This window comes from Podarcis melisellensis (assembly GCF_964234715.1).
Source record: "Podarcis melisellensis genome assembly, chromosome: 8".
NCBI classification, from domain to species: domain Eukaryota; kingdom Metazoa; phylum Chordata; class Lepidosauria; order Squamata; family Lacertidae; genus Podarcis; species Podarcis melisellensis.
The window spans coordinates 73498163-73523783 of NC_138540.1; the positions used below are offsets into that span (position 1 = coordinate 73498163).

General features: G+C 43.8%; 1 protein-coding gene and 1 long non-coding RNA gene across 3 annotated transcripts; one reads left to right on the forward strand and one right to left on the reverse strand.

The window, feature by feature from the left end:
- Positions 1-4660: 4660 nt before the first annotated feature.
- Positions 4661-7266, reverse strand: LOC309375406. Its single transcript, XR_014170914.1, has 2 exons — positions 7098-7266; positions 4661-5865 (listed from the first exon to the last, which is right to left on the reverse strand). It is a non-coding gene; the product is annotated as an uncharacterized lncRNA (long non-coding RNA).
- Positions 7267-9240: 1974 nt separating this feature from the next.
- Positions 9241-25459, forward strand: GAPDHS (glyceraldehyde-3-phosphate dehydrogenase, spermatogenic). Of its 2 annotated transcripts, XM_081920773.1 has the most exons (12): positions 9241-9379; positions 14757-14862; positions 17505-17693; positions 19502-19598; positions 20080-20186; positions 21063-21153; positions 21386-21504; positions 22020-22101; positions 22731-22882; positions 23621-23783; positions 24268-24365; positions 25034-25459. In XM_081920773.1, the coding sequence occupies exons 2-12, from the start codon at positions 14798-14800 to the stop codon at positions 25107-25109; spliced, it is 1239 nt and encodes a 412-aa protein (XP_081776899.1). In that variant the 5' UTR covers positions 9241-9379; positions 14757-14797; the 3' UTR covers positions 25110-25459. The 2 variants fall into 2 exon arrangements, with proteins under 2 accessions (XP_081776899.1, XP_081776900.1); XM_081920774.1 differs by lacking the exon at positions 14757-14862.
- The last annotated feature ends 162 nt before the right edge of the window (positions 25460-25621 follow it).

A 25621-nucleotide genomic window follows, 5' to 3' on the forward strand; every position in this document is an offset into this window, starting at 1 on the left:
GAGGGGAGTTAAAGCAGCTGTGAAGTTAGTTGCGTAAATGTTCATGTTTGTGCAAGTAGGCCACCACTAATTAAAGGCTGAACATAACAGCATATATAAAGGGTCATGCAACGTTGAATACTACAGATTTCTCCCCCTCCCCCCCAAAAAATGGTGAGTTCTATGCCTGTAGTGCATAGAATCTTTTGCATTGACATTTTCCATTTTAGAAACCACAGTATTAAGTTGTTCTAAGGCAACTGTTTGCTGCAAACTGTGTTTCCAATTCCTATGGAAGATCCTCTGCCAGTGGTAGCAGTGATATTTAAGCCGGTTTGAGGATGCTGTAAAGTTTGTAATGGACACCCATGTTAAGAACTTGTAAAAATTTGCCATAGGAGAAGCCTTGAGAGGAGGAAAGGCTTGCAGGGGGAGGAGAGAGGTTATTATCAAGGCGTTCCTCCTGTGCCTTTTCCCCCTCTCAAAATCTACGACTCACAGCTGCTTTTCCACTCCTGGAGAAAATACTTTGACTAGAGCAGAAAAGGCTCAGTTTCCTTTCTTCCTCTCCCTTCCGCTCATATCTGGAGCCTCTTGCAAGCGCTTTTCATTTAAAAACAAAACGCCATCTTCCATGTCTAGTTTGAATCCCTTGTGATGGTTGCAGAGCGGTGGGGGAAAGAAGCAGAGGAGCTTTGATGTTCTGAAACTGTCCAGCAGGTGGCAAATCAACAGCAGCAACCACTGGGCTTACTATATTGGAAGTGATGGTTGTGCAATGTGTGCTTGCTGGGGTGGCGTCGTGAAATGCTGAAGCGTGCAGTTTTCCAGGCTGGCCATGAGAGGGACAACTTTTGGGCTGGCACATTCACATGTCGTGTTGCGTGACCAGGCGCTGCAAAGAGATGCATGCAGCCCAAAGCCTCTGCTCAACAGAGACGACAGAGGCCACAGGCCACAGATGCCCTCTCAATCCAGGGATGCGTGATTTTGGTTGGGTTACTTTTTTGAATGAAGAGTATTAAATACTAGGATGTGCATTGTTAGCAGTATTAGCCCACAGAAGCGCACAGCCCTTCCAATATTTCGGTGTGTCTCTGCACACAAACGCCTGCTTCATAATAAAACTTTTACGACTAAAACCTTACGCAACTAAGCAGCAGCTGGTTGCAGCAGGGCTATCCTTGCAACCAAGTCTCCCCTCAAAAAGGATATTGGAGAGTTGGAAAAGATTCAGAAACAGGTTGTAGAGATGGGGAGACTCCCTATGTGGAATGGTATGGAGCTTGCTTTTTTTAGAGAAAAAGAGGTAACAGGATAGAGGCACATAAAATTATACATGATGCGGAGAATGTGAGTAGAGGGAAGTTTTCTTTCTCTTGCATAATACTAGAACATGGGGCCGCCCACTAATGAAGCTGAATATTGGGAGATTCAGGACAGACAAAATTACTGGCTTATATGGTGCATAGTTAAAGTATGGAATTCACTCCCTCAAGAGGTGTGGTCACCAACTTGGCTGGCTTTAAAAGAGGATTAGAAAAATTCAAGGAGGCTAGGGTGATGTTTTACCTGTCCTGTTGGGAAGCACTAAGCCTCTAAATGCAAGTTGTTATGAATCACAGGTGGGGAGAGTACTATTGCACCCAGGGCCTGCTTCCCATAGGCACCTGGCCATTGTGAGAACAGGATGCTGGACTAGATGGGCCTTTACCCTTGTATTCTTAAGCAGAGCTGTGTCCAGTATTTGGCATGCAGTAGTGCTTTAATATATCAATATATCTGATTGCACGTCAGCCAGGACAGTTTTCGATTGCTTTGCATGCCATGGAACCTAATAGCTGGCAATATTTGATTGATAGCATGCCACAAAATACGGATGTGATGAAAGGTTCAGATTTATTTACTTGGTTTTATTTTGGCTTGTGTCAGTCACACAGTGGCTACAAGTCCTAACAATATAGGAAGCCAGCAGCACTTAAGGTGGTGCAAGTTACCCCTGTTCCAAACTTTGTTCAGGAGTGGGGTTACTGCTGGTTAAGCCAGCCTGAGCCTAGCGCAGGGAAAACAAGCCTTTAAAATAGTTTGGCCAGCTTTGAGCAGCCTGAGATATGCTCATGCCAAGCTTGCTCTTCCCAGCAAGTATTGGGCTTGGATTGTACAGTTAGACCGCAATCCTATACACGTCATAACTTTCTTCATTGTACAGATGAGGAAGCTTGACACAAGCAGCTTGTTCTGACACCGGGAGGCTTCAATGGAGGAAAAATATTTTTTTGATTGTATGGTTTTGTGTGTATTTTTGAAACGGTGCAGGAATTTGACTGCTCAAAGTAAGCCAGTAGCAACTCTTGCAAGGGAGGGGATACTAAGATTACTGACCACAGCCTTAAACCCTTACTGGCTTCCATTGCCGCACAATGCTCAAGATAGCGAGAAAGTGCTGTGTTGTACTCTCCACTTTATATTGCACAAACCAACATTGCAATTCAGATCATAGGCACCAGTAGTTGTATACTTGTGGAAGCTGCTGTGGCATTTGGGTTTGGATTGAAAAAAGCAATAATCAGAAATGCCAACTGCTACTCCCAGTGGAGTATTTCTATTCTTAGTCTTGCCTTTCTAGAACAAATTATCCTAAATCCCCTAGTGCACTCCGGCATCCTTCCTCTGCCTGATGCTCACCAAGCTGAATTATTTAAAATGCTGAGTCACTAAACTCCAGGTCAAGGAGGAGATGGGCCGCTGTTAGGTCCTCTGCTTGCAGATATCAGTGTGCCTTTGTTTTAAAACTTTGCAAGAGGGACTGCTAGGGCGAACATAAAAAGGCTTTCACTACTTCACCCCAAAACAGTAAAGGCCTCGGGAGGTATATTTACTGATGGTTACATTTTAAACTTTTTATATGCTGCTTTTCAGGTGGACTGTCAATATGGTTGATGAAATTCGGAAACTCTACAAATGCAACCAACACAACCTCCTCCTCCTCCGAAAAGGCTCTAATCCCACTTGAAAAATAATGTTGTACCTGATGCTGAAAGGATAATGAAAATGGTACAACCATTAGTAGAGAGAGTGGTGTGTTGACCTTTACCACATATCACCCATTAGCAGACATACAGAAACAGAATCTTATCGAGTTGCTGCTGGGAAAAGGCCTAGCCATAACAAAGACGTTTCCATCGTTTTAAAGATTGCAGTAGTGTGCATAGATGTGCCCAGGTTTTGATTGTGAAGGGTGAAAGCCATGTGTGGCATGAAAGATCTTGCTGCTTTTGCCTTGGTCATTTTCAGGTTCATTATTATTAGTTTCATTTCTATAACTTTATATTTTAAAGAAAAAATCTCAACCTTCATTTAAGTTTTAAACATTCTGCTGTAGCCTTGGGTCCTAGCCTACTTATGCCCTAGGCTTCCATTGTCTTCTAATGCTCCATGAATGACGGAACATAAGGCTTTCCAGATGTTGTTGGACTTCAACTCCCATAATGCCCCCACCCAGCTTTGCCGATAGTGAGGGAAGATGAGCACTGTAATCCAACATTGGCAGGTCCCTTGCCCCTGTTGTAGGCTATCGGCAGCTCAAGCCAGAGCACTATCTGTTTAATAATTTGAATAATAATAATTTTGTTATTTATACCCTGCCCATCTGGCTGGGTTTACCCAGCCACTCTGGGTGACTTCCAGCAAAATATAAAAGCACAATAAAACGTCAAACCTTGACTTGTCCTTTTGTGACATCTGGGAAGCTCAGCTCATGAGTTGCCTATGGCTTCATCACCACTTCCCCACAAAAAATAGCCATAGAGTGAGAATTAAATCAAGAATGGTTTGTGTTACCTTTTATGAAAAAAATATACTGAAGCCTAAAGTAGCTATGAAGTAAGCCCACTGAGCAAAAAAGCAAACTGATGTTATTTTTTTAAGTGCATCAAACTAGTTGTAAAATGTGGTTTTCTTTGGATGCTTTTGATGTTGAATGCCTAGCACAAGTTATAAATTTAGATGGTACCTTTCCCCCCAATCTATATGTTTGCATTCATTTTATGCTAATGCCCCAGTTAACCCAGAATATTGCATGTGTACCCTCCACCATCAGACTGCTTTCTGCCTTCACCTCTTTCTCTCTCATGTGATTCCTTCTTTCTCCATTGCCTTTTCTCTCTCTCGCACGCTCCACTGGAGCTCCTGATGAGTTATTTTTAGTGCTGCTCTACTACTGCCCCGGGCCTCCTGACCAATCTGCAGCAAAGAAGCTGCAGAGTTGAAACGCATCGAGAGACTCCAGCTGCGCCCACCCCTTTCTCGACGGCACCGGGGTGTCTTTGAAGAGGACTAGGGTGGGCAAAGGGGCACTGCATGGCATTTCCCAAAGTTGGCAGTTTTGAAGGAAAGTGTTTAAGGCAGGGTGGGATGGGGCATTGTGCAACACCTCAAGGGGTGATGGTGGCCTTGGCAGAGGAGTTCTTGCAAGCACAGTTATTGATTCTGACACCACAACCTCTCTTCTTCCTTTTGCACCCCATTCACTGGGGGAAGGAAGGAATGGTACTTTTAATTCAAGGAGGAGGTAGATACTTGACACCTGCTGGAGGTTCTGGTTAAAAAAACAAACAAAACCCTGTTCAGCCACAAAGCATGCATACATACATACATACATACATACATACATACATACATACATAAATACATACATTTTATTTGTATGCCACCCTTCCATAGTTAAAACCATGCTCAATTAAATAATTACGAACATAACAAAAATAGTAATAAACAATTAAAAAACACAGAAAGTACACAACCAAGTCAACAATTTCCACATTAGATCATAAGAACTAAAAATTTAAAAAAAACAAAGATACAGAAAGATAAGTAACAGCAACAAGCACTTTAAGCAATACCCTAGCCCAAGGGTCTGTTCAGCAGCCTCAGTTTTTGTAGCCGGAGTCAGTTCAGGCCCTGCCCTCCTAGGTCAGGTGGAAAAAAACCTGCAAGGCAGGGAGCTGGTCTTCCAGGAGTCACAGCCAAGACTTACTCCTAGGTAAGAGGGTATAGGATGCTACTTATCTTATTTATCAAAGTTACATAGAGTCTGATTTTGTCTGTCATGGGAAACAGCAAGAGATACGGACCTCATTCCAGCATCCCAAATTGCATAAGACAAAGATTGATTGATTGATTGGACTATATGCTCAATATATATTCCATATATTTACTGGACTATATGTTCTGCCAAGGAACTCTATGGTGGCTTAAAATTAAAAATTACCTATGATAAAGATGCAAAAGACAACAATAAAACAGAAGCAGACTCCTTTGTCTGTTGATGCTTTGTTTTCTAGGAGCTGATGGCATGAGGACACAAGCCTAGCCAACTCTCTTGCTTTCTCCTTGGGAAAGGGCCTGGGAAAGAGACTGTCCCAACCAATTGAAACCTGAGCTTTCGAAAAGGACAAATGGGGTAGTTTTCTGTGTGTAGTAAAATCTCCTTCCCTACAGACCCTCTTGTGAGTGGTTCCACAATTCTCAGAAGCTTGGGTGGTGGTGACCTGGGAGAGGGCATTATATGTGGCGTGGAACCCCCTTTCCACAGAGGTGTGCTTGGTACAGTTTTTGTCGTACGCTGAAGATGCTCTCCTTTAAATAAATCACATTCTTCACCATCTACATCGGTTGTGTCTCCATACTGGTTGCGTGGAGGCAGACGTCTCCTTGAGGCCTTTTCAAAGACATTGAGGCAGGCAGCTGCTTCTGCGGTCCTCCCCCCTCCCACCCTGTTGCTCCCGTCTTCTCAATTATTAATGGCTCAATAGTGCTGGCTCATCCTGCCGAAGGAGACGTCAGCACGGATGCGGTGCTCCGCCTCTGTTGCTCCCTTGTGGCTGACTGAATGGAGGAAAGCAACTTAAAACAGGGAAGCAATAGCAGCCTGAAAGAACTCCTGCAGCTTTCATCTGCTTCTGTGGCTTCCACCACCACCCCTGTGGGTCTGCCTCCCGCTGTTGCTGTTTTCATCCTTTTTTACCCAGTATGTCTCTCTGTTCCATTTAATCAAACTCAGTGTCTGCATTTATTTGTCCCTTCCCTCTTTCGAGTGTGACGGTAATCTTTTAGGTAAAATACTTAATTTGGCATTAATATTTCTGCCTCTTCCTGTGTTCTTTTTTAAAATTATTCTGCAATTGCAGTACAATCATAGAACTACAATGGTTGCCTAGTCCAACGTCCTGCAATGAAGGACTCTCAGCTAAAGCATCCATGACAGATGGCCATCCGACCTCTGCTTAAAAACCTTAAAGGAGAGTCCACAACCTCCTGAGGGAGACTAGTCCACTGTTGAACAGATCTTACATTTAGAGCAGTCTATTTATTATAATTACTTTATTATTTCTTAAATTTGTTTACTGAAGACAGCAGGGCAGTTCACAACATATTCAAAATGAGAACACAAAATACGTATTGGAGCAAAAGCAAACCAATAAGCCCACTCCCACAAACACATTTAAAATGCCACAGAATGTTAATCAGCCAAAGGCCTGGTAATAGAGAAATGTTTTCACCTGGCACCTGAAGATATGTTATGAAGGTGCCAGGTGAGCCTCCCTGGGGAGAGCATTCTACAGATGGGAAGCTGCTGCAGAAAAGTACCCATTTTCATGTTGCCACTGTATAGACTTCTCATGGAGGAGACACATGAAGAAGGGCCTCAGAGTCTGGGTCAGTTCATATGGAGAGAGACTGTCCTTAAGGTATTGTAATCCTGAGCCATTTAAGGCTTTATAGGTGTAATCCAGCACTTTGAATTGGGCCTGGAAGTTAATTGGCAGCCAGTGCAGTTAGGCCAGGATTAGTGTAATATTCTCAAATCGTCTTGCCCCAGTGAGCAACCTGGCCACTGAATTCTGCACTAGCTGAAGTTGCTGAACCATGTTCAGAGGTACCCTACGTATAACATATTGCAGCAATGTAACCTAGAGTTTACATAGACGATAGAACTTAAGCTATCTCTGCCCAAGTAGGAATGCAGCTGGACCACTAATCAAAGCTGATGGAATGCAGTCCGCACCATCTGAGCCTCAATGAAGCAAAGGATCCCGAAATACCCTGAAGCTATGTACCTGCTCCTTCGAAGGAGTGTAACCCCAGCAACAGCAGGCCACACACCCAGCCATCTGGTCAAGGGAACTGTCCACTAACAATGTCTCAGTCTTGCTTGGATTGAGCTTCAATTTATTGGCTCTCATCCAGTCCATTACCAAGACAACGGTCCAAACACATCCATTGCCACACCTGCAGATGTAATGGAGAAGCAGAGCTGTATGTCATCAGCATATATCTGACAATGTACTCCAAAACTCAATAACCCCACTCAGGTTTCAAGTAGATGTTAAACTGCATAGGGGATAAAACTGAACCACGAGGAACCCCACAATGAAGGCTCTATGGGGCTGAGGAACTCTCCCCAAGCAACACCCTCTGCAAACAACCATCCAAGTAGGACAGGAACCACTGCAAAGTGATGCCGCCCACCCCTAACTTGGATAGCTGCTCCAGAAGGAAACCATGGTTGGTGTTCTCAAAAGCAACTGAGAAATTAGCCCACAAAAGCTACCAGCCTTCCATTTTTTTCCCCCAGAAAGCTGCTGGGAGCTGGCAGAAGGTTTCTGTCCCTCCTCCGGCAACCTGCTGCATCTGCCTCTGCATGGTGCAGAAGAGGGAGTTTTTGTCATCTGACAGGCTGTATGGTTTCAGCACTGTTGGCAGAGGATGATGAATCACTTCATTCTTCTTCTGCCAGTCCACTTACTCACCTTTCTGGCATTCCATGTATTTGCCTACATGCAATTCCTGGTTGACTATAGCTATCAGACTACTGCTTAAACAAGAATGTTTATTCTGCATGACTACTGTTATTAATGTAATCAGGTAGTGGAGGAGCAGGCCAGGTTCTAAGTACTTGATTTATTTCACAGCAGGGGTGATGTCATCTCCTGGGACACTTTTTGCCAATCCTCTGCATGTCAGTAAGCTTTTCTCAGAGAAAAACCCACCAATTAAGCTAAGCAGAGGAAGGGAGAGGTTACATTAGCACACATGGCTAAGGGTTAAATTGCTACTTTTATTATGCAATATCTCCCAAGTTCCTTTATTATGACCAAAGTGTTGCAAAGCAAGCTTTTGAGTTCATCAGAACTTTTCTTGAGGCTAGCTGTTAAGCGAAGGGTTAATAATGAAAGTGTTGATGAGGAACACCTGCACTTCAGAACGCATCAGTGCAATAATTATCACCACCTGCGCTTCTGCATTGCCTTTCCTTCTGACCTCATTGTCTGCTTCTTTCTTCTTTGGCAATCACTCGTAGCCGAGTAAGATTGTCTTCCATAAACACGGTTTTAACAATGCACACACAGAGCATCTGTGTATACTATAATCCAGGCCAAGACTTTAACACAGGCTATAGGCCACAAGAGCCCATGCCATAATAATTTGCAATCAAGCCACATATAACTGCTGCTAAATCATCTTCCTTGAGGATTTGGCAAGCAAATATTTCAAACAGCTATGATTGTGATGCTCGTGACTTTATAACATTCTCAGAAACTTCTGCCCTGAGGTACGTTTTGAAAGAAGACACGAACACAAGGCTTCCAGATGCCAGCCAGTTCCATCCCACCCTTTCCAACATCTTTCATTGACTACACCCTTTGATTTTCTTATCTCCACCCCACAAAAAAGTTTGGAACTGCATAGGAATTGTTTTTAGACGTTTTAATTCCTTTATCACTTGCGTGTTTGCGCTCCTCTGGCTGGAAAGGCAGGGTTATAAATTTAATAATATGCAATATATTCGTTGCTAAGCCTTCAAGGTGCCCACATATTTTTCTTCCACGCGACAGAGCACACCTGCTGCATTCCTGCAGGTAAAGGGTAGCTTTTCCTTTTAAAAAGGGAAACACGTCACGTGTAAAAGCGCCTCAAAGATGCGCAAGGCGAGGAGGCCACAGAAAACAAAGAATGCCCAGCGGCCCTGGTTTCCTTCCTACCTCCCTGCTCTCTCTTCCCCTCACCTGGGCAGCAAAAAAAACCCCGAGCCGCGAAAGATGCCCAAGAGGGCAGAACTACGCATGCGGGAAGGAGGGAAGCGCGCGCCGCGGCCGTTGTGCGCGGATGGGGCCGGGTACCAATGGGCTGAGCGCACGCGCCGCCTCTGGCTGACTTGCTAAGTAGAACAAGCGCAGGCGCGTGCGCGCAGGTGCCGCAAGAGCGCGTTCGGGGAGGGGGGAGGAGGAGGCGGGGGCGGGAGCTTAGGCGTTGCCTAGCAGCGGAGGGTATATAAGCTGCAACCCGGCCGTTGCTTTCGCTTGTTCGACGCCATCTGGTCTGTCGCCTGGATAGACTTGTGAGTGGGGCGGGGTGGGGGGGATGCTGCGGTTGGAGAGGGAGCTTTAGGGTGGGCCTTAGAGGGTCTGGAGGGTGGTCTGGGTTGTCCAGTCGACCACGGTGGGGTGGGGTAAGGTGGGGGGTGTCGTATAGAGGATGCTGGGAGGGGGAAAGGGGGCGCCCTATAGAAGATGCTAGCTGGGTGGGTGGGGGCTGCAAGGCTGGGCGAATGGGGATTATTGTTTAATTTAAAAATCGATGGTCTTGACATTTATTTGCCTGTTAATGCATTTATATCCTCCATCTTTAGTGCTTTTAAATTGCTTGTTGCCTTCTGATGACTTTTATTCATTCTTTACTTACGTGTGTGGGTTTTTTGCACTCCCATTTCTTCCTCAAGGTGCACATGGTTCTTCTTTGGCACCTCACAAACAACTCTGTGAGGTAGGTTGCTGGGGGGGGGGGAAGAGCCCCCCCTAAAGTGAGCAGCTGAACCGCCACTGGGACACCTGCTCTCTTAGGTCCCTAATCTGGCACTCTAACCCCTGAAAACCACACTAGTGGGCTGAGGTATTGAAAAGGTGGCTTAGGGATCTTTCCAGTAAAGAAATAGGTTGTGCCTGGGTAACAAAAATGGAGGCGGAAGGAGAGAAGATGTCTGAGAGGACTGCGCTGTGTTGGGGGTTGACCCCAGAAGACCACCGTGAGCTTGGCTCTGTTACAGTTTTGAGAAGGGATGCATTAGGGGGCAAGAGAGGCATGGGGCAAAGTGGATGTGTGTCATCTTCAGAAAATGGGTGATGTTTTGGGGAGCAGTGGATTGTACGAGTGGTTGTCGCAGGGAGTAGCCTTCAAGAGCTAGAGCATTAGGAGAGCTCAGAAGCATGAGTCAACCACCTAGCAACATGGTGCTTCTTTCTACAGTGCTATGAAGCAGATAGCAGGAGGCTTGTGGTTCGGGGGGGGGGCAGGCCTGTGGACAGGAACAGTCCCTAAATGGCTTTAGGGAATAGATAGATAGATAGATAGATAGATAGATAGATAGATTCTTTATTGTCATTACACAATAGATGGTGGAGGGTGCTGTTGTAGTGGACTGGTTTGGGGACTTGGAGGATAGGAGGTGTGGGGCAAGGGGAAGCTCAGCTAGTGTGCTGTAGCGGTGAGAGTGGCAGGAACCAGGTTCAAACCCGCACTCAGTCCACTGTATTGGGTGACCTTGGGCCGGTCACCACTTCTCAGGCTAAGCCTACCTCACAGGGTTGTTGTGAGGATGAAATGGGGAAGGAGGACCATGCACACCACCTTGAGCTCTTTGGAAGAAACAGTAGTATATAAAACATAATAAACACAAACACACCTACCCCACAAGGTGGTTTCAGGGCTTAAATTTGGACGGAGTGGGAGGAGAAGGGGAGCCATGTATGCCACTTCGATCTCCTTGGAGGAAAGGTTGGGGTGTAAAGGGGAATAAATTACGGAATTGCATGTTTGCTTGATGCTACAATGCAGCAGTTTGGAGAGAGAATGTTGCCCTTGATGGGTGCATGGCAAGAGTTCTGTAAGGAAGCTTTAGGGCTTGCTTTGAAAATATTTGCAGTGACACGAATGCTGGATACCAAGGAAGCTTCCCCCATAGTGAGGCGCCGGGGGAAGCTTCAGCTACTGCTAGAGAAGGCACTAAACAACTGAGAGTAGGAGATGATGATGCAGATTCATCTGGTAGTGCTCTGCCTCTGTACCATGGATCTCTCTAGAAATGCAACTGCGTCAGAAAAACCACTGAAGAGTCAAGCCTGGACCATTCCATTTTGAGGACTGTTAGATGAGCAGTTCCTGCCTTTTTACTTTTCTTCATCAATGGAAGAAGAATCTACCTTACTGTGTTTTTTTTTAAAAAAACAGGAATTTAATTAAAGATTCTGTCCCACCTACTCCCTTCTGTAGAAATAAGCCCAGGTTTCTATCTTTTTTTTAAAAAACTGCTCATCCCCTTTGAGGAATAATATCACATCATTTTTATTGTATATATTTTGCATAAATCAAAATATAAGAAGTTGTAAAGATTTGTTCTGTATCAGTTCCAGGTGAGAGAAGGAACTGGCTGGTGTTTATATACGTTGCCTTTACCTTGGCTGGGTAGTTTTCAATACCTAGGGATTTTTGCAGAGGTAGGGAAGCAAAGACCCCTGTTACCTAGCGATCAAGTTGGTTTCTTCCAGATCAACTGCTAATTGTATGGATCCGTCCTGTTCATGTGACTGTCGCATCACATCGGTGAGATTAGGAAGCAGTGATGTCTGCGTGCAGCCAGGCACGCTCCAAAGAGCAGCAGTTGAAAGATGGCCAGGATTCTCCCTCAGGGATTTCAGAAACTGAAAAGCTACTTCCTCACAAATAATGCCATTGTTAGAAGGGAAATTAATCTGACTCTTATTTTTGGTAGAAACTAGGCTGCAGAACAGTGTGCTCATTGCAAGAATGAGACTCTGCAAATATGCTGCACCATTATAAATTCATCCAGTGATCTGTTGGCAGAATATAAAGCATTTTTTTTTAATTCTACACTTTTTATACGTTGATGGCCTGTTTGAAAAAATCTACTTTCTTGGAGCTGTAGCTCAAAATTTAAGTGCACACAATGTCTACTTAAAACTGCAATCATAATGAAATATTGAGACATTGGAAACGAGACCATGAATATGCTGCAAGCCTGCATTATTGACTACAGCAGGAGAATAGATGGACCTTCGGTAGAGGTGATCTACCGATCAAGTATATAGTCTTTCTGTGAAGGAGGTTGTAAGTCTCAGTTGCTAATATGAGCAGACAGCTAACTGTTATCTTGCTTCAGGCTCTCCACAAACAATAAGGAGGGAAACATGCCTTAGACTAAAGGCTAAATAAAACAGACTTCCTGTCTCTGGTCAATGGAGGTCAAATGCAAACTGTTTGTTCCAGGAATGCAGTAGGGAGATAAGAGCCCATTTTCTAACTGAAAATATGGATCCCAGTTGTTAGCAAGGGTACACTGCAATGGGTGCCATAGGTTTATACTGAGAAATGTTTAGCATGATTAGAACTGTGCAGATAGCTCAAGGTCTGACTAAGACCATTGGCATCTATGAGCTTTGGCACATCTAACTGCATAGGAGTAGGGTGTGGGCAGACTTTTCTGCTGCACCAATACAGTCTCAAGGTCACAGCATCTGCAGCCAGGACGTGATGGTTGTAAAATGCTCTGGGGCTGTGAGTATGCGCCTGCCGAGGCTGCTCTGTCTGGGCTGTGGGCGCTGCTTAATGTACTCTTGGATGGGTTTGGGACTCTGCTGTTGGCCACAGAGCGTCACTGCAGCATTTAGATGCCTGCAGAAGGATGGGAATGTACTCCTGTGACGGACTGTTACTTCTGTCATGATGTACTAGGTACATGTATGGAAGGCCAAAATGGTAATGAAGCAATAGAAGAAAATATATCTGATTAATACTCATTTTGTCAAACTTCTGTGGCTGTCATACAGTTCCAAGCTGTTGCGTTCATGGAAGCTGCGTAAACCGGAAGATCCAAGAACACCAAATAACGGTGGTAAAATTATTGAAGCTTTGGCCAATGTCGTTTTCACAGCAATGCTGCAAAATTGCTATTGCTAAGTTCCCCATTTTACCGTACACTGTTGTGAAAATGCGTTGGCAAATCTGCAGTGGGTTGCAAAATTCCATGGGGCTGTCTGCCAAGGAATCGAAAGGTGTTTCTGTACCGAGCAATTTAGAAATAATATGCTTGAGAGGCTGAAGACCTGAGCTGTTCTGAAACAAAATGGCTTCTGTTCTTCCAGTTGCGGTTGCCAAGATATTTATTGTTTGGCATGCAACATTTTAACAAAATCAGGGAAAATACAGGATTTCTAAATAAAAGATCAATTGACTAAGATCTTTGTTTCTTTCTTTCCTTGGTTTGATTCATTTTAATATCTCCTTGTATGGGAAGCACTTGGTTGGCAAAAGAGGTACCATTTCCAAAGCGTGGCTCCACTAGTGGAGCTGAAAGTCCGGCAAGCAGCGTTGCTAGAAATAATTGGTGGTGGCTGGAGCAGGGAAGGTTGGAAAACCCCCACCTTAACGTGTTACTGGCATCATCTGCAGTTTTGAAAAGTCATCCAGTATCCATCTTTATACAAATGAGAGATAATATATGACTAAGGTGATCCTGCTCAAGGTTGAAGTGGTGAGATACACAAATGTGATACTGGTTTTGTATTGCAAAGCCACTATAACTCAGCGGGAGAAAGTAATACTGGAACCTCAGGATGGTAAGAGAATGTATTTATTATTTTCTCTGCCTTTTTGTATTTTATGAGTATTTTCCTGCTTGCCGTTGGCAGACGCCTAGGTTAAAATGACCAGGGGAAGCATCTTGTTCTGCTTGTAGCAAACCATATAATCATGGTTATATAAACCTGTAGCTTAGACTCAATACAAATGGGGCCAACAGGACATAAAGCAAACTTGCAGAGTCACCCTGCTGAATGCAAACGAAGGGGCTCAGGAACACAAATGCTTATGTAACTGTCTTCAAATGTGAAGCTGTGCTCTCTTGAGTCATATATAACCTTGGCTATCATCTGCTTTCTGGTCTGGGCAGGAGCACTGTGCAAATAGCTGTCCTTGTTTGTCTAGCATTCTGCTATGCCCTCCGGGGCAAAAGTTTCTCCACTTATTCTTGGGTTCTGCACAGGCTGCTGCAGCAAAAAAAGTAGATTGAAAGCTGAGAAGACCTTGATAGGCAACTGATAAAATCACCTCTGTGTCGTATTGCTATTGCCATTTTGGCATACAAGCAGTATATACATAACAATATATATGTTGCATTGTTGAAGTTATAACAAAAAGAGCCATTTCACAATCTTTGGAACTATCAGTGAGCTGCTGTAATAAGGCATTTTTCCATTGTTGCTCTTCATCTTCAGGGATGTGTTTGACAATGTTTTCCTAATATCTGCTCAGTAGGGTAGAACTGGACTGTGGTTCTTCTGAAGATGGCTCCAGAAATCTATTGTTTCAATCTGAATTTTGGTAATCCCTCTAAATAACATTTTTTTTGCTACCAGTGTGGGAACTAGTCTTTCAGAATAACATTTCCAGGAAAGCAAGTTACTTGGAGAACATTTGGAGGTGCACTTCTAAAAATTGCCAGACCTTCTTATCTCCCCACTACCCAAATGCTCTTTGTTCTTATAACCACTTTTGGGTCAACGGTCCCTGATTCTTATTAAGAACACAGTTTTGAATGGGTGGTGAAAAAATTAGAAATGCTGGGGAGCAAAGGAATCTTTGATCATAGGTGCAGCAAGCTTAGCCGAGCAGAAGTTAACCAGCCTCCTGAAATCCTCTTTCAGTATTTCTAGGTAGAGAAACGGTAGATAGGTCAGCCAGCAGAATGAATCGCAGTTGCTCACCGCCACCGGATTGTGGCGGCACATCAGTTAGTGTCAAAGTTTTCAGGTAAGCAAATTTCTTGAGGGGGTTCTGATGAACGTTTAAATACCGGCAGCCTTCTCCGTGAGTTGGTAAAGCCAATGTAACTAGAGGTAAGATATATAGTGGTAAAAATAACAGTAAAGCCTGCAGGTTCACAATATATGGTTTGAAAGCCATCCTGTTCTAGGTCTGTTAAACTTCATTTGTAAATGAGGTTCAACAGTGAGTAAGGCAAACTCCAAAACCTCAGTGAATCCCATTTAAGAGAACTTTTCTCCAAGTGAGATTCTCCCAAGCAGATGTAAGTTATTTAGGAACTTCCTTTAGCTTGTAGTGTGTGCTTACTGAAATTTGGTTAAGCAAGCATGTTCTATCTGGATATGAAAATAATTTTTATTAAACCTTTTCACTGTTCTCCATATTGAAGGCTTGTTTACATGTTCAGAAGCACCCAAAGTTGTCGTTTTGGGTTAGTGATCCTAGTGATCTTTAGCGTGGCCAGGAATACTGGAATGTTTTGGAATTGCCGTTTATCCTTGCTTGCCTCAGTGTATTGTGTGATGGAGTCTTCAACTCATGGATGAGACTACAGAAAACAACTATGCTCTCATGTATCCTGGCTTTTGCTATGGCATGGATTCATCTACTTTACATAGAAGCATAGCAAAGTGAATCTCACTCCGGAGAAAACTGTGTGTTCTGGTTAACCTTGACTTGGAGGCTCCCTTCAGTCTTAAAATATTTGGCCTCCCTCCAGGTTTTCAGTCTACAAGGCTATTTTGCCTTGTGACGGTATGTATTGTTACTTACTGGGGTTCCCCACTTGGCTGTCCTGTGTAATGTGGTCTTACAGGAGCTGCATCATGACACAATTAGTGAAGCTGTTTGCCATTTCCAAGCCTTTGGGGCATGTGGCCTGTCAGAAGTAGCTTAGCAGGCAGCAATTTTAAGATCTTATTCCGGGATGCTTGGTTTAATCCAAGAACAAAACAAAGCTACTGGCAAATTAAGGAGTGGACAGTCTCTCAGAGATATGTACAGTCATACATTGGATCTTGAACGCCTTGCGACTTGAACATTTTGGCTCCCAAATGCCGCAAATCGAAAGTGAGTGTTCCTGTTTGCAAACGTTTTTTGGAAGCCAAATGTCTGAGGCAACTTCCGTGGCTTCCGATTGAGTGCAGGAAGCTCCTGCAGCCAATCAGAAGCCGCACCTTGGTCGTCAAACATTTTCGTAAATGAAACAGACTTCCAGAATGGATTCTGTTTGACAACTAAGTTATGACTGTATACTAAATCGGAAGTTTACATTAATTTCGTTGTTCTTGCCCTGGAATGTGTAAACAAGCTTCCTAATTACATAGTAAATCCCATTTTGAAACTCAAGTTGCCTGGCCCAATGCAAACCATGTAATATGCATTGCTCACCAGAATTCCTGTAATGAGTGTGTTGTAGCTGTGCATTTTATCCAGAGTTAGACCCATTGAAAGTAATAAACCCAGGTTACTTAAACTTTGTTTGATACAACACATTAGTTCTTACAGTCAAGTGAAGGGATTGGATCTGCAAAGTTAGGGTCTGAATAAATATAATGGAAGTGATAGGAGCTCATTTTTCCTGCATGGTAACCCAAGCTTTCTCCTATCTTTGTAATAAAGGAATACTAGTAGTGTGAATGTTGATTAGTCATGAGTCTTCCCCCGTGCTTTACGTGGCTATCTTTTTAAAGCATCACATGTAGGGCTTAAAAAAAAAAATCAATATGAGCAACTGCTAAGCTGACTCTGGAATTAATGGAAGTGAAGGGGGTTCATGATGTCACAGGAGCCATCAAAGCATTGCTGTGTACAGCCAGCCTCTGGTCCAAAGTTGAAGCTCAAGTTCCTGAACTCAACCCTGGAGCAGAAATTACCATAGAACAAAATGCTTGTGGCATACTCCGTTTGCCCCACTGCCTTTCCCCTTGGGAAACCCAGTCTTTAGTGGTGAATTGAAACAATCGGCAATTGAGGTTTCTGCAGATTGCCATTTGTTCCACTGTATTGCTAAAGAGCGAATTTTCGGGGGGAAATTGGTGGGGCAAGGCAAAACCACTCAGACCCATGTCTGGAAAGTGTGGGACAAGTGGAAGACCACTCAGACCCCCTGGCACAGGACGAGTAGAAATGTGCACAAGCCTAGAATTTGTATGTAGACCAGTACAGTATCAGGAAATTTTCTTTGAGTAAGTAGCGGGTCTCTTCCTTCTTTTGTTGCAAATGGATTTGAGTCACATGTCACAGTGTAGATCATTGTAAACCAAGGTTGCTGGGAAGGAGAGAGATACATAGGACAATATGAAGTCCATCCTTGTTAGAAAAGTCCTGAAGTTAAATCTTCGTGGCTTGTATAAATGATCTAACCGTTGAATAAAGAATGTTGGGAGGCGGGGGAGCAGGAATAATGAATATCCTTGGGTTAACCCACATGGGAGTGTGATGGCCCCTTAAAGAATCTTGGAAATGGTAGTCTAGGGAGGGGGCTGATTATTACTGGCATCCCCTACTGTAGACTTCTAGTTCTGGGGAGTGAGAATGACTTAAACCAATTAAAATCTGTTTAGCCAATATGATCTTTAGTTGCCTCTGTCCAAGCCAGCATGCTTACTCCTTTCTGATGCTTCCAGGCTCGAGATAAGTGAAGGGTCTCCTCCAAAAATCTCTCCAGAGCCGGCACCTACCCCCGAGGCAGAACCACCTACCCCCGAGGCAGAACCGCCTACCCCAGAGCCAGAACCAGAAGCTCCACCACCTCCTCCTCCTCCACCTCCACCACCTCCGAAACGTATGGCTGAATTTCATGTTGGGATCAATGGGTAAGGATTTTTCAAAAGAAGTATTTGCTTGCTGGTTTGTTTGTTGTAACACAGTATAATACAATGGGCAGATAGCTCAGTGAAGAAACTGGCAGGAGTTCCTTACCAGGGATCGTTAGGAAAGGGATTGAAGATAAAACTGTGATGAGGCTGCACTTGGAACACTGTACTGTGTACAGTTCTGGTTGCTGTACCTCAAAAAGGATATTGTAGAGATGGAAAAGGGCCACCAAAATAATATAGGTTGGAACAACTCCCCTTTGAGGAAAGGTTACAAAATCTGGAGGGGTTTTTCAGTGTAGAAAAAAGGCAAGCAAGAGGGACATGATGGAAATTATAAAATTATTCCTGGTGTGGGGAAAGTGGATAGAGAGAAGGTTTTTTTTTTTAAAAAAACCCTGCCTCATAATAACCAAACCCAGAAACATTTAATGAGCCTGAATGTTCGATGATTCAGGACAGACCAAAGGAAGTCCTTCACACAGTACAATATGTGTCAATGCATAGTTATAAATTATGAACCTTGCTGCCACAAAAATGTAATAATGGCCACCAATTTCAATGGGGGTTTAGACTTAATTCATGGGGTAGAAAGCTATCGGTGGCTGTTAGTCACAGTGGCGCAATGCATTACCTTTAGTATTAAAGGTGACAGGTCTCTGAATACCATTTTCAGGGAGTTGGAAGGATTGGATCATAATTACGATTTCCAAACTTTGTGCTTTCAAGGAATCTTTTTTCTACACTAGTTGTCGGCTTGAGGAGCTTTGTACATGTCCACCACAGAACCCTTGCATGTTGCAGAGGATTTTTGGGGCCTGCTCTTGGACAAGTGTGATCAAACATCAGGCTTGTTGGACCCACTACAATGATGAGGTTCACTGTGCAGAACCATGTGCAAAATGGTGGCTTTAAAGCAAAGCCAGCTCCCTTTTGTGCCCCATGAGCAATACTCTAGGTCTAGGATGACCAGCACATAGAAGTACTAGTCTGTATTTGAGTTGCTACAGATTAGGGTTTCTTAACAGCTTAATTTGTGTGGGTGTTCATTGTTGTAGTGAAACAATGGGGGCATCTGGAATTCTCACCACTCCATTGTAAATCTTCCAGTAATCTGCCAGTAGATCCAGATCTACCTTCTGACGACCCCTGCTTGACTCATGTTTCCACAGGTCTTTTGAGCCTCACAGTCACTCAATGTATAGAGCATGCATGCATGCTACAACAAACCCAATGTTCTCCTCTTCCGAATCTTGCAGAGAAATAGAGCTTTTGATGAGCAACATTTTGCAGCAAACTTCTGATCATCTTTACTGATCATCGTCATTGGAGAGCTTTCTGATAAGGTTCCAAGCAACCCTCTAGAACAGTTTCTAGATTGGTTAACCAAAAGGTGGCTTCTTGTTGAAGAAAGCAAAATGCAGAGCAGGAATATCTTGTCTCTGAATGCTCATTTCAGTGATAGCCAACATGGTGCCCTCTTGATATTGTGGAGTACAACTCTCCTCAGCCGATTATTGCCAGTAATCGGGGATGATGGGAGTTGCAAAACACAATATCTGGAAGGAACCAGGTTGGCTACTCCTAAGCCAATAGGCTTCTAGCAAGGTTTTGAGCTTAATTGCTCATGCTCTGCATCCTGATGTCAACTATGGGTCTCGGTGGAAAAAGGCTTTTTAATGTTGTGGAATCCTTAATTGCTGCCTATAATAAGGCCTATTCTAGTAACATATTCTGCTTGCTTTAGTTAAGTAGAAAGGGCTGAGGGCATTTGCAACTCTAATGGATTGGCTTTTGTCTTTTTGCAGATTCGGGCGTATCGGGCGCTTGGTCCTCCGAGCCTGTGTGGAGAAGGGGGTCAAAGTTGTGGCTATCAATGATCCTTTCATTGACGTCAAATACATGGTAATGGCTTAATGGTGTCCGACTGAACTCCAAATGTAAAGTGGCCCTTAGTCTGTTTCCTTGGTAGACTGAAAAGGAAGGTTTTAGGGAGTGGTGGATGGTGGTGAATGGTCAAGATTATGCTGGTTGGTCCTTGGCATCCTGGCACCATCTCAAGTGAAATGTACACAGACGCATTTATACCCCATTTGCATGTTAGTTTACATAAGTAAATCCCAGTGCACATAGAGGTGAAGTGTGTGAAACTGCAATCAGAAAATTGGAAATGTACAGATTTCTGCACTTTATGTAAGGCCCTGTTCAAGCATGATATTAACATATGGATACCATAGGGGGTATTGGGTTGGGGTGATCTGTACCATCCTCATGCTTTCTGCATAAGCTTTTATTTCTAGCCAAGAAAGCAAAAATAAGTAAATAAATCCAGTGCCCTCTGTCTGGCACAATATGGTTGCGGTTGACGCTTCTCTTCCTCCTTTAGGTCTACATGTTCAAGTATGATTCTACACATGGGCGCTTCAAGGGAGAAGTGAAGGCTGAGGACGGCAAGCTGGTAGTGAATGGCTCCAAAATCTCTGTATTCCAGAGGTAAGTGGGGATAAAAGTCAGGATCTTGACTAGAGGCGTACCCACTCTCGGCAATAATCTGCAGCAGGCTTCTGAGATTTTTGTCCGAGGTTTGTGTAACTGACGACTGGCCCAAAGACTGCACAAAACATGTGACAGATGCATTTTAAAGGGTTCTGCGTGTACCTGTGCACCATCCCTATTCTCACAGAAGACTACAGCTCTTTCTCACTGGCACGTTGATAAAATGCATATCATCCTACAGCAGGCTGTGATAGAGTTGAATGCAGAGAGCCAGTGTGCTGTAACAGATGGACTGGAGAAAACCAGATTCAAATCAACCTTGTGGCCACATGATACTGAACTAGTCACTATTTTTGAAACCTAACCCACCTCACGGGGTTGTTAGAAAAACTTGGGGGTGGAAAACCACATACAATGCCCTGACCTCTTTGGAGAAGGCCAGGATAAAATGTTACGGATATCTTGTTTTGGTTCCCACCCCCCTTGGGTCCTCCTACGTACATAGATGTGAACCTGTCTGGGACTGACTTTGCCATTAGCCGGTTGATTGTACCAGGGATTGTAAAAAGCAACACTCTACCATTTAGTCCTCACTGGAATATTTTAAAGCATCCATTCGTTACACTTTACTGTTATATATAGACTCTAAAAGCATTTCGTCAGTGCAGAGAGTATCAGTTTATTCATACCTCAATTTTACTAAGCTCTTGATGAATAGTTTTAAAGATGGTTAATCAGCAGCCCAGTCCCGCAGGTACATGACTGCTAACCTGCCTGTGTCCTCTGGCAGCTAATACTTTTGTGAGAGATTTCTTCGAACCTCCATACTAAAACAGCTACTAACAAAAGGCCTTGCAATCTTGTATTTTGCAGCATGAAACCAAATGAAATCCCATGGGGCGAGGCAGGAGCTTTGTATGTAGTAGAATCCACTGGAGTCTTCCTCTCCGTTGAGAAAGCTTCGGTAAGTACCTTTGTAGCTTGCTCGGAAAAGGGTAGCAATTCTTGGGCCTTTCCGTGACTCTATGCTGGACTCCCTCCATGGATGCTTGGTTTCTAAATGCACAGGGGCAGATCTCTCTGCTGGAGCACGCTCCCCTTTGTGTGCTGTTTCCATCCTACTTACAATGCTTTCTGCATGGCCTGAGTTTGATCTTCAGTGACTGACCAAAAAAAAAACCTGCCGCCTTCCACAGGCTCATCTCCATGGTGGAGCCAAGCGAGTAGTGGTGAGTGCGCCATCTCCTGATGCGCCAATGTTTGTTATGGGAGTCAACCATGAGAAGTACGATCCCTCCAGCATGAAGATTGTGAGGTAAGGCTCCTTTCCATCCCAGTGTTTTGTCTTCTGAGAAGTAGTTTGCTGCATTAAGGGATGGGTCTCTGTGGATGCTTTCCAGCGAAAGAACAATCATGTAGGCAGGGGGCTCAGGTCCTCCCTGGGGGTAGAGGAGTTTGGGTTGGCAGGGTGGTGACAAGAAGGCCTTGGTTTCTCTTTTTCTGCAGAATAGCTGAGCTTGTGTTGCAAAGCAAGGTGCTAATGGGGGAGGTATAGTAATTCATAGCATATCCTCTGATGGTTGCGGGAGCTTCTAGCCTACCTGGAAAGCTGATGATTTACACAAACTTGTTCAAGATACCCAGATTAAGAGAGAAGCCTGGAAAATGGGACACTACAATCAAAGCTTGGGGCATGAACTTTACCTAGCTTTGGAGATAACCCACAGGTCTTTGCAGTGCAGGCTCCTGGGTGCGTTACGCACAAAAAGGTTGTGCTTTTTCCCTTGGCCGGTTGTCAAGTCAGCTTAATGTATCCCTCTTGCTTTTCAGCAATGCTTCCTGCACCACCAACTGCCTGGCACCTTTGGCCAAGGTCATTAACGACAACTTTGGCATTTTGGAGGGCCTTATGGTAAGAGCAACACAGGATTGCCTTTGAGAATGGAGCTTGCATTCAAGAGCAGGGCTTCTGACAAAACCTTTTATCACCCTGGTATCTTCCTATAGATAGTGTGGTCTAGAAGAAACTGAACTTCCTACACAGTGCACAACTCCTATAGCTTTGTTACTGACTATAAAAAAGCATTTATCCAAACTGGTGGCTGTTTGAGGATTCAAAACAATATTCTAACAGTGCCAGCCAGTCCTTAAGAGGCCAGGCTTCCAGATAAAATGTTTGGGAAGTTGAATCCTGTCTGCAGCTATTGTGTGATCATGTATTGATTCTTTGTGGCTTATAGAAGTGTTTACACTCTTGTGAATCACTTTTGCTTTCACAAACTGCCTGCCGAGAGGCAAAAAGGGCATTTTTACTACAAGCATGCAGCTTAGTTTTTAGGACTCTGAATCCTGTCACCAGTAAGGATTAGAGTTGCTCTCCCATAAAGTTAACAAATGTGCATCTCGTGTGAGTCAATCCCATGTTTTTATATGTAAAGCAAAAGTTTAGGTTTCCAAGAAAACCTCAGATATTGCTTGTTAGACCAGAATCGACACTAAAATGTCTTGCATGTCTCCTTAACTGGCTTCTTCTGTTTGCAGACCACAGTTCATGCTTATACTGCCACTCAGAAGACTGTGGATGGTCCCTCAGCCAAGGCTTGGCGTGATGGCAGGGGTGCCCACCAAAATATCATTCCAGCTTCTACTGGTGCTGCAAAAGCTGTGGGCAAGGTCATTCCAGAGCTTAATGGGTATGGAATATATCTTATTCTCAGAGGCCTCTGTAGAAACTAGTTCCTGTGTCTTTGTAGTTATTGCAGCTGTTCATCGACTACAAAACAGGTTAAGCAGTATTGGCAAGGTGTGCTCATGCAGAAGAGAGAAACATGACATTATTTTCTTAGGGTAGTTGCTTGAGGTCTCTCAACATTTCTTCCCCATACCTTCTGCCCCGGCTTTCTGATGAGAGCCCAAACACTTGGCCCATACATTAGATTGCCATGGAATGGATTAGCAGCCTTTAGCAGAACAATTGTGGCACTTTTTTCATGACTTACAACAGCAACAACAACAATTTTTTTATATTATTATTATTATTATTATTAATAATAATAATAATAATACCCTGCCCATCTGGCTTGCTTTCCCCAGCCACTCTGTGCACCTCCCAACAGAATATTAAAAACACGATAAAAGATCAAACATTAAAAACTTAAACAGGGCTGCTTTCAGACGTCTTCTAAAAGTCAGATAGTCGGTTATTTCCTTAACATCTGATGGGAGGGCGTTCCACAGGGCGGGCACCACTTCCAAGAAGGCCCTCTGCCATGTTTTCCCAAGAGCAGTGCATAGAATCCAGGTGGTGCTAAGAATTTAATGTGCAGAACCACTCTCCTAAAGTGTATATAATTTTGGCTCCTATTTAGTAGTAATCTTCCAGGATAATTCCCGCCCCACCCCCGTTAATGACTAACCTCCTCTTTTAACAGGAAGCTCACTGGCATGGCGTTCCGTGTGCCAGTATGTGATGTCTCAGTTGTTGACCTGACCTGCCGCCTTTCCAAGCCAGCCTCCTATGCTCAGATCAAAGAAGCTGTCAAGAAGGCAGCTAAAGGGCCAATGGCAGGAATCCTGGGGTATACAGAAGATGAGGTGAGTATGGATAGTTTTCTCAGTTGAACAAGCTGTGGAGGGAGAGAAATCCCAAGGCACACCATTGAGCCACTTATAGGCAATACAGTTCATCAGAACAATAATAATGCCGGCTTTGCTTTACGCTGCTGGGAGATGTGGTTACATTCTAAGTTTGTTTTTAGCAAAAAGCTGTTTTATTCTACACCAGGTGTGGCATTTAAAGCTGTAGTATATTTTTGACTGTGGAATCCAACATCCAAACTTTTAATCACTTAGCCAAAAGTTACTGCCATTCATTCACTAGTGAAATAAAATGTGGGATGCTCTGCTTAAAGTATAAGTAAAGCATAACCTGAGGGACTGGGCAAACTGTCTTTACCTGCTGGAGCATCTTACCAACATCTCACAAGGCTTGGAATCCCAGGGTACCAGGTTGAGATCTGTGATGAGCCAGTCTTTTTTTCCTTTTGTATATAATTTAATTCTCACACTTCTTTTGCAGGTTGTTTCTACTGATTTCATTGGTGATAATCGTTCCTCTATCTTTGATGCTGGAGCAGGGATCTCCCTCAATGATAACTTTGTGAAGCTCATCTCCTGGTAAGAATGAGCAGTTGTTTTTCCACACTGCAGCATAGTTGGTGCATCGCCTGATAATCCCTTCTCAGAAGGAGAATTTGCCACCCTGACTTGGCCTTGCTCAGGTAGCAATGCTGCTTCCTTTGAAAGCTAGCAAGGAACACCCAATTTTGACCAAGCAGGGATGACTTGAAGCAATTGGAACATTTTGGTTTTGTCATCTGCTGTGAACAACTTACCAACTAGGCTCAATATTTGTATAACCAGAGTTCTATTGTGTCTACATGAGAGAGGGAGTTGTATATGTTGTAGGCATTAGGGCTGGTTTCAACATCAGAATATACTGATATGCCACAATGTCTGAAATAAGAATAGAGCTATGTAGAGGCTGACTTCAAAGTTTTGCCCACAATGTGATTTTTGCAAAGCAGACCCACCCACCCACATATCATGATTCGTGATATATTACCAGATAAAAAACTATGAAACTAGTATCACAATATGGGCTTCAAACTGGTTTGGGACACTATATTGCCCAGCCCTAGTAGTTGCTTCTATAATTGAAAACTGGGGTACTGATTATCTTCTCCTGGCTCACTGTCAGAGGCACCTGGGAACTGTGGATTTGTGTGATTGAGTCATTTGGGCTATGAGCATTACTTAGATGTAGTTTTCTTTCCGTTCTGTAGGTATGATAATGAATATGGCTACAGCTGCCGTGTAGTAGATCTCCTGAAGCACATGTACAGCAAGGAGCACGAATGAGCACTGCCCACACTCTGCATTCCAGGCTATCCGACAGAGTGGCCTCTCACCCCTTTAGTCAATAGGTTTGATCTCCTGGCCAGTTCTTCGCTTCGACCACAGAACCCTGAACACTGCACCTTTTGTCACTGTGTAAAGCTTTGTGTGTATGTGTGTACATGTGAGTGTGAATCCTGCTCTCCACAGCAGCTTGTATGAGCTTTAAAAACGTAGTGAAGACAAATGCACCGAATTTCCCCCTGGAGAAAGAGTCTAGCTTTTGGGGTTACACATTGGTTTGTGTGGCTGTAGTGTCCTTGAGATCTCGTAAGCATTGAAATAAAACCACTGAAGTTATGTGAACCTGGAAATGTTTTCATGGGCTTTTATTTTAGCTCCCTGTGGGTCTGCTAAAATGCGCATTTTGGCCACACCTGTGTATCAACTGGACACCTTTTGAGCATTCCTAAATGTCTCTATCGAAGGAGCATTCTGATTAAAATGCTCATTTTTTTGTGAAGATCAGAATCCTG

Bases quoted from the DNA above. Each gene is read 5' to 3' on its own strand.
- GAPDHS (XM_081920773.1), top strand. From the start codon at position 14,798: ATGAATCGCAGTTGCTCACCGCCACCGGATTGTGGCGGCACATCAGTT. The intron at 14,863-17,504 runs GTAAGCAAATTT...TGATGCTTCCAG, and splicing joins GTTAGTGTCAAAGTTTTCAG to GCTCGAGATAAGTGAAGGGT. The intron at 23,784-24,267 runs GTGAGTATGGAT...CTTCTTTTGCAG, and splicing joins TGGGGTATACAGAAGATGAG to GTTGTTTCTACTGATTTCAT.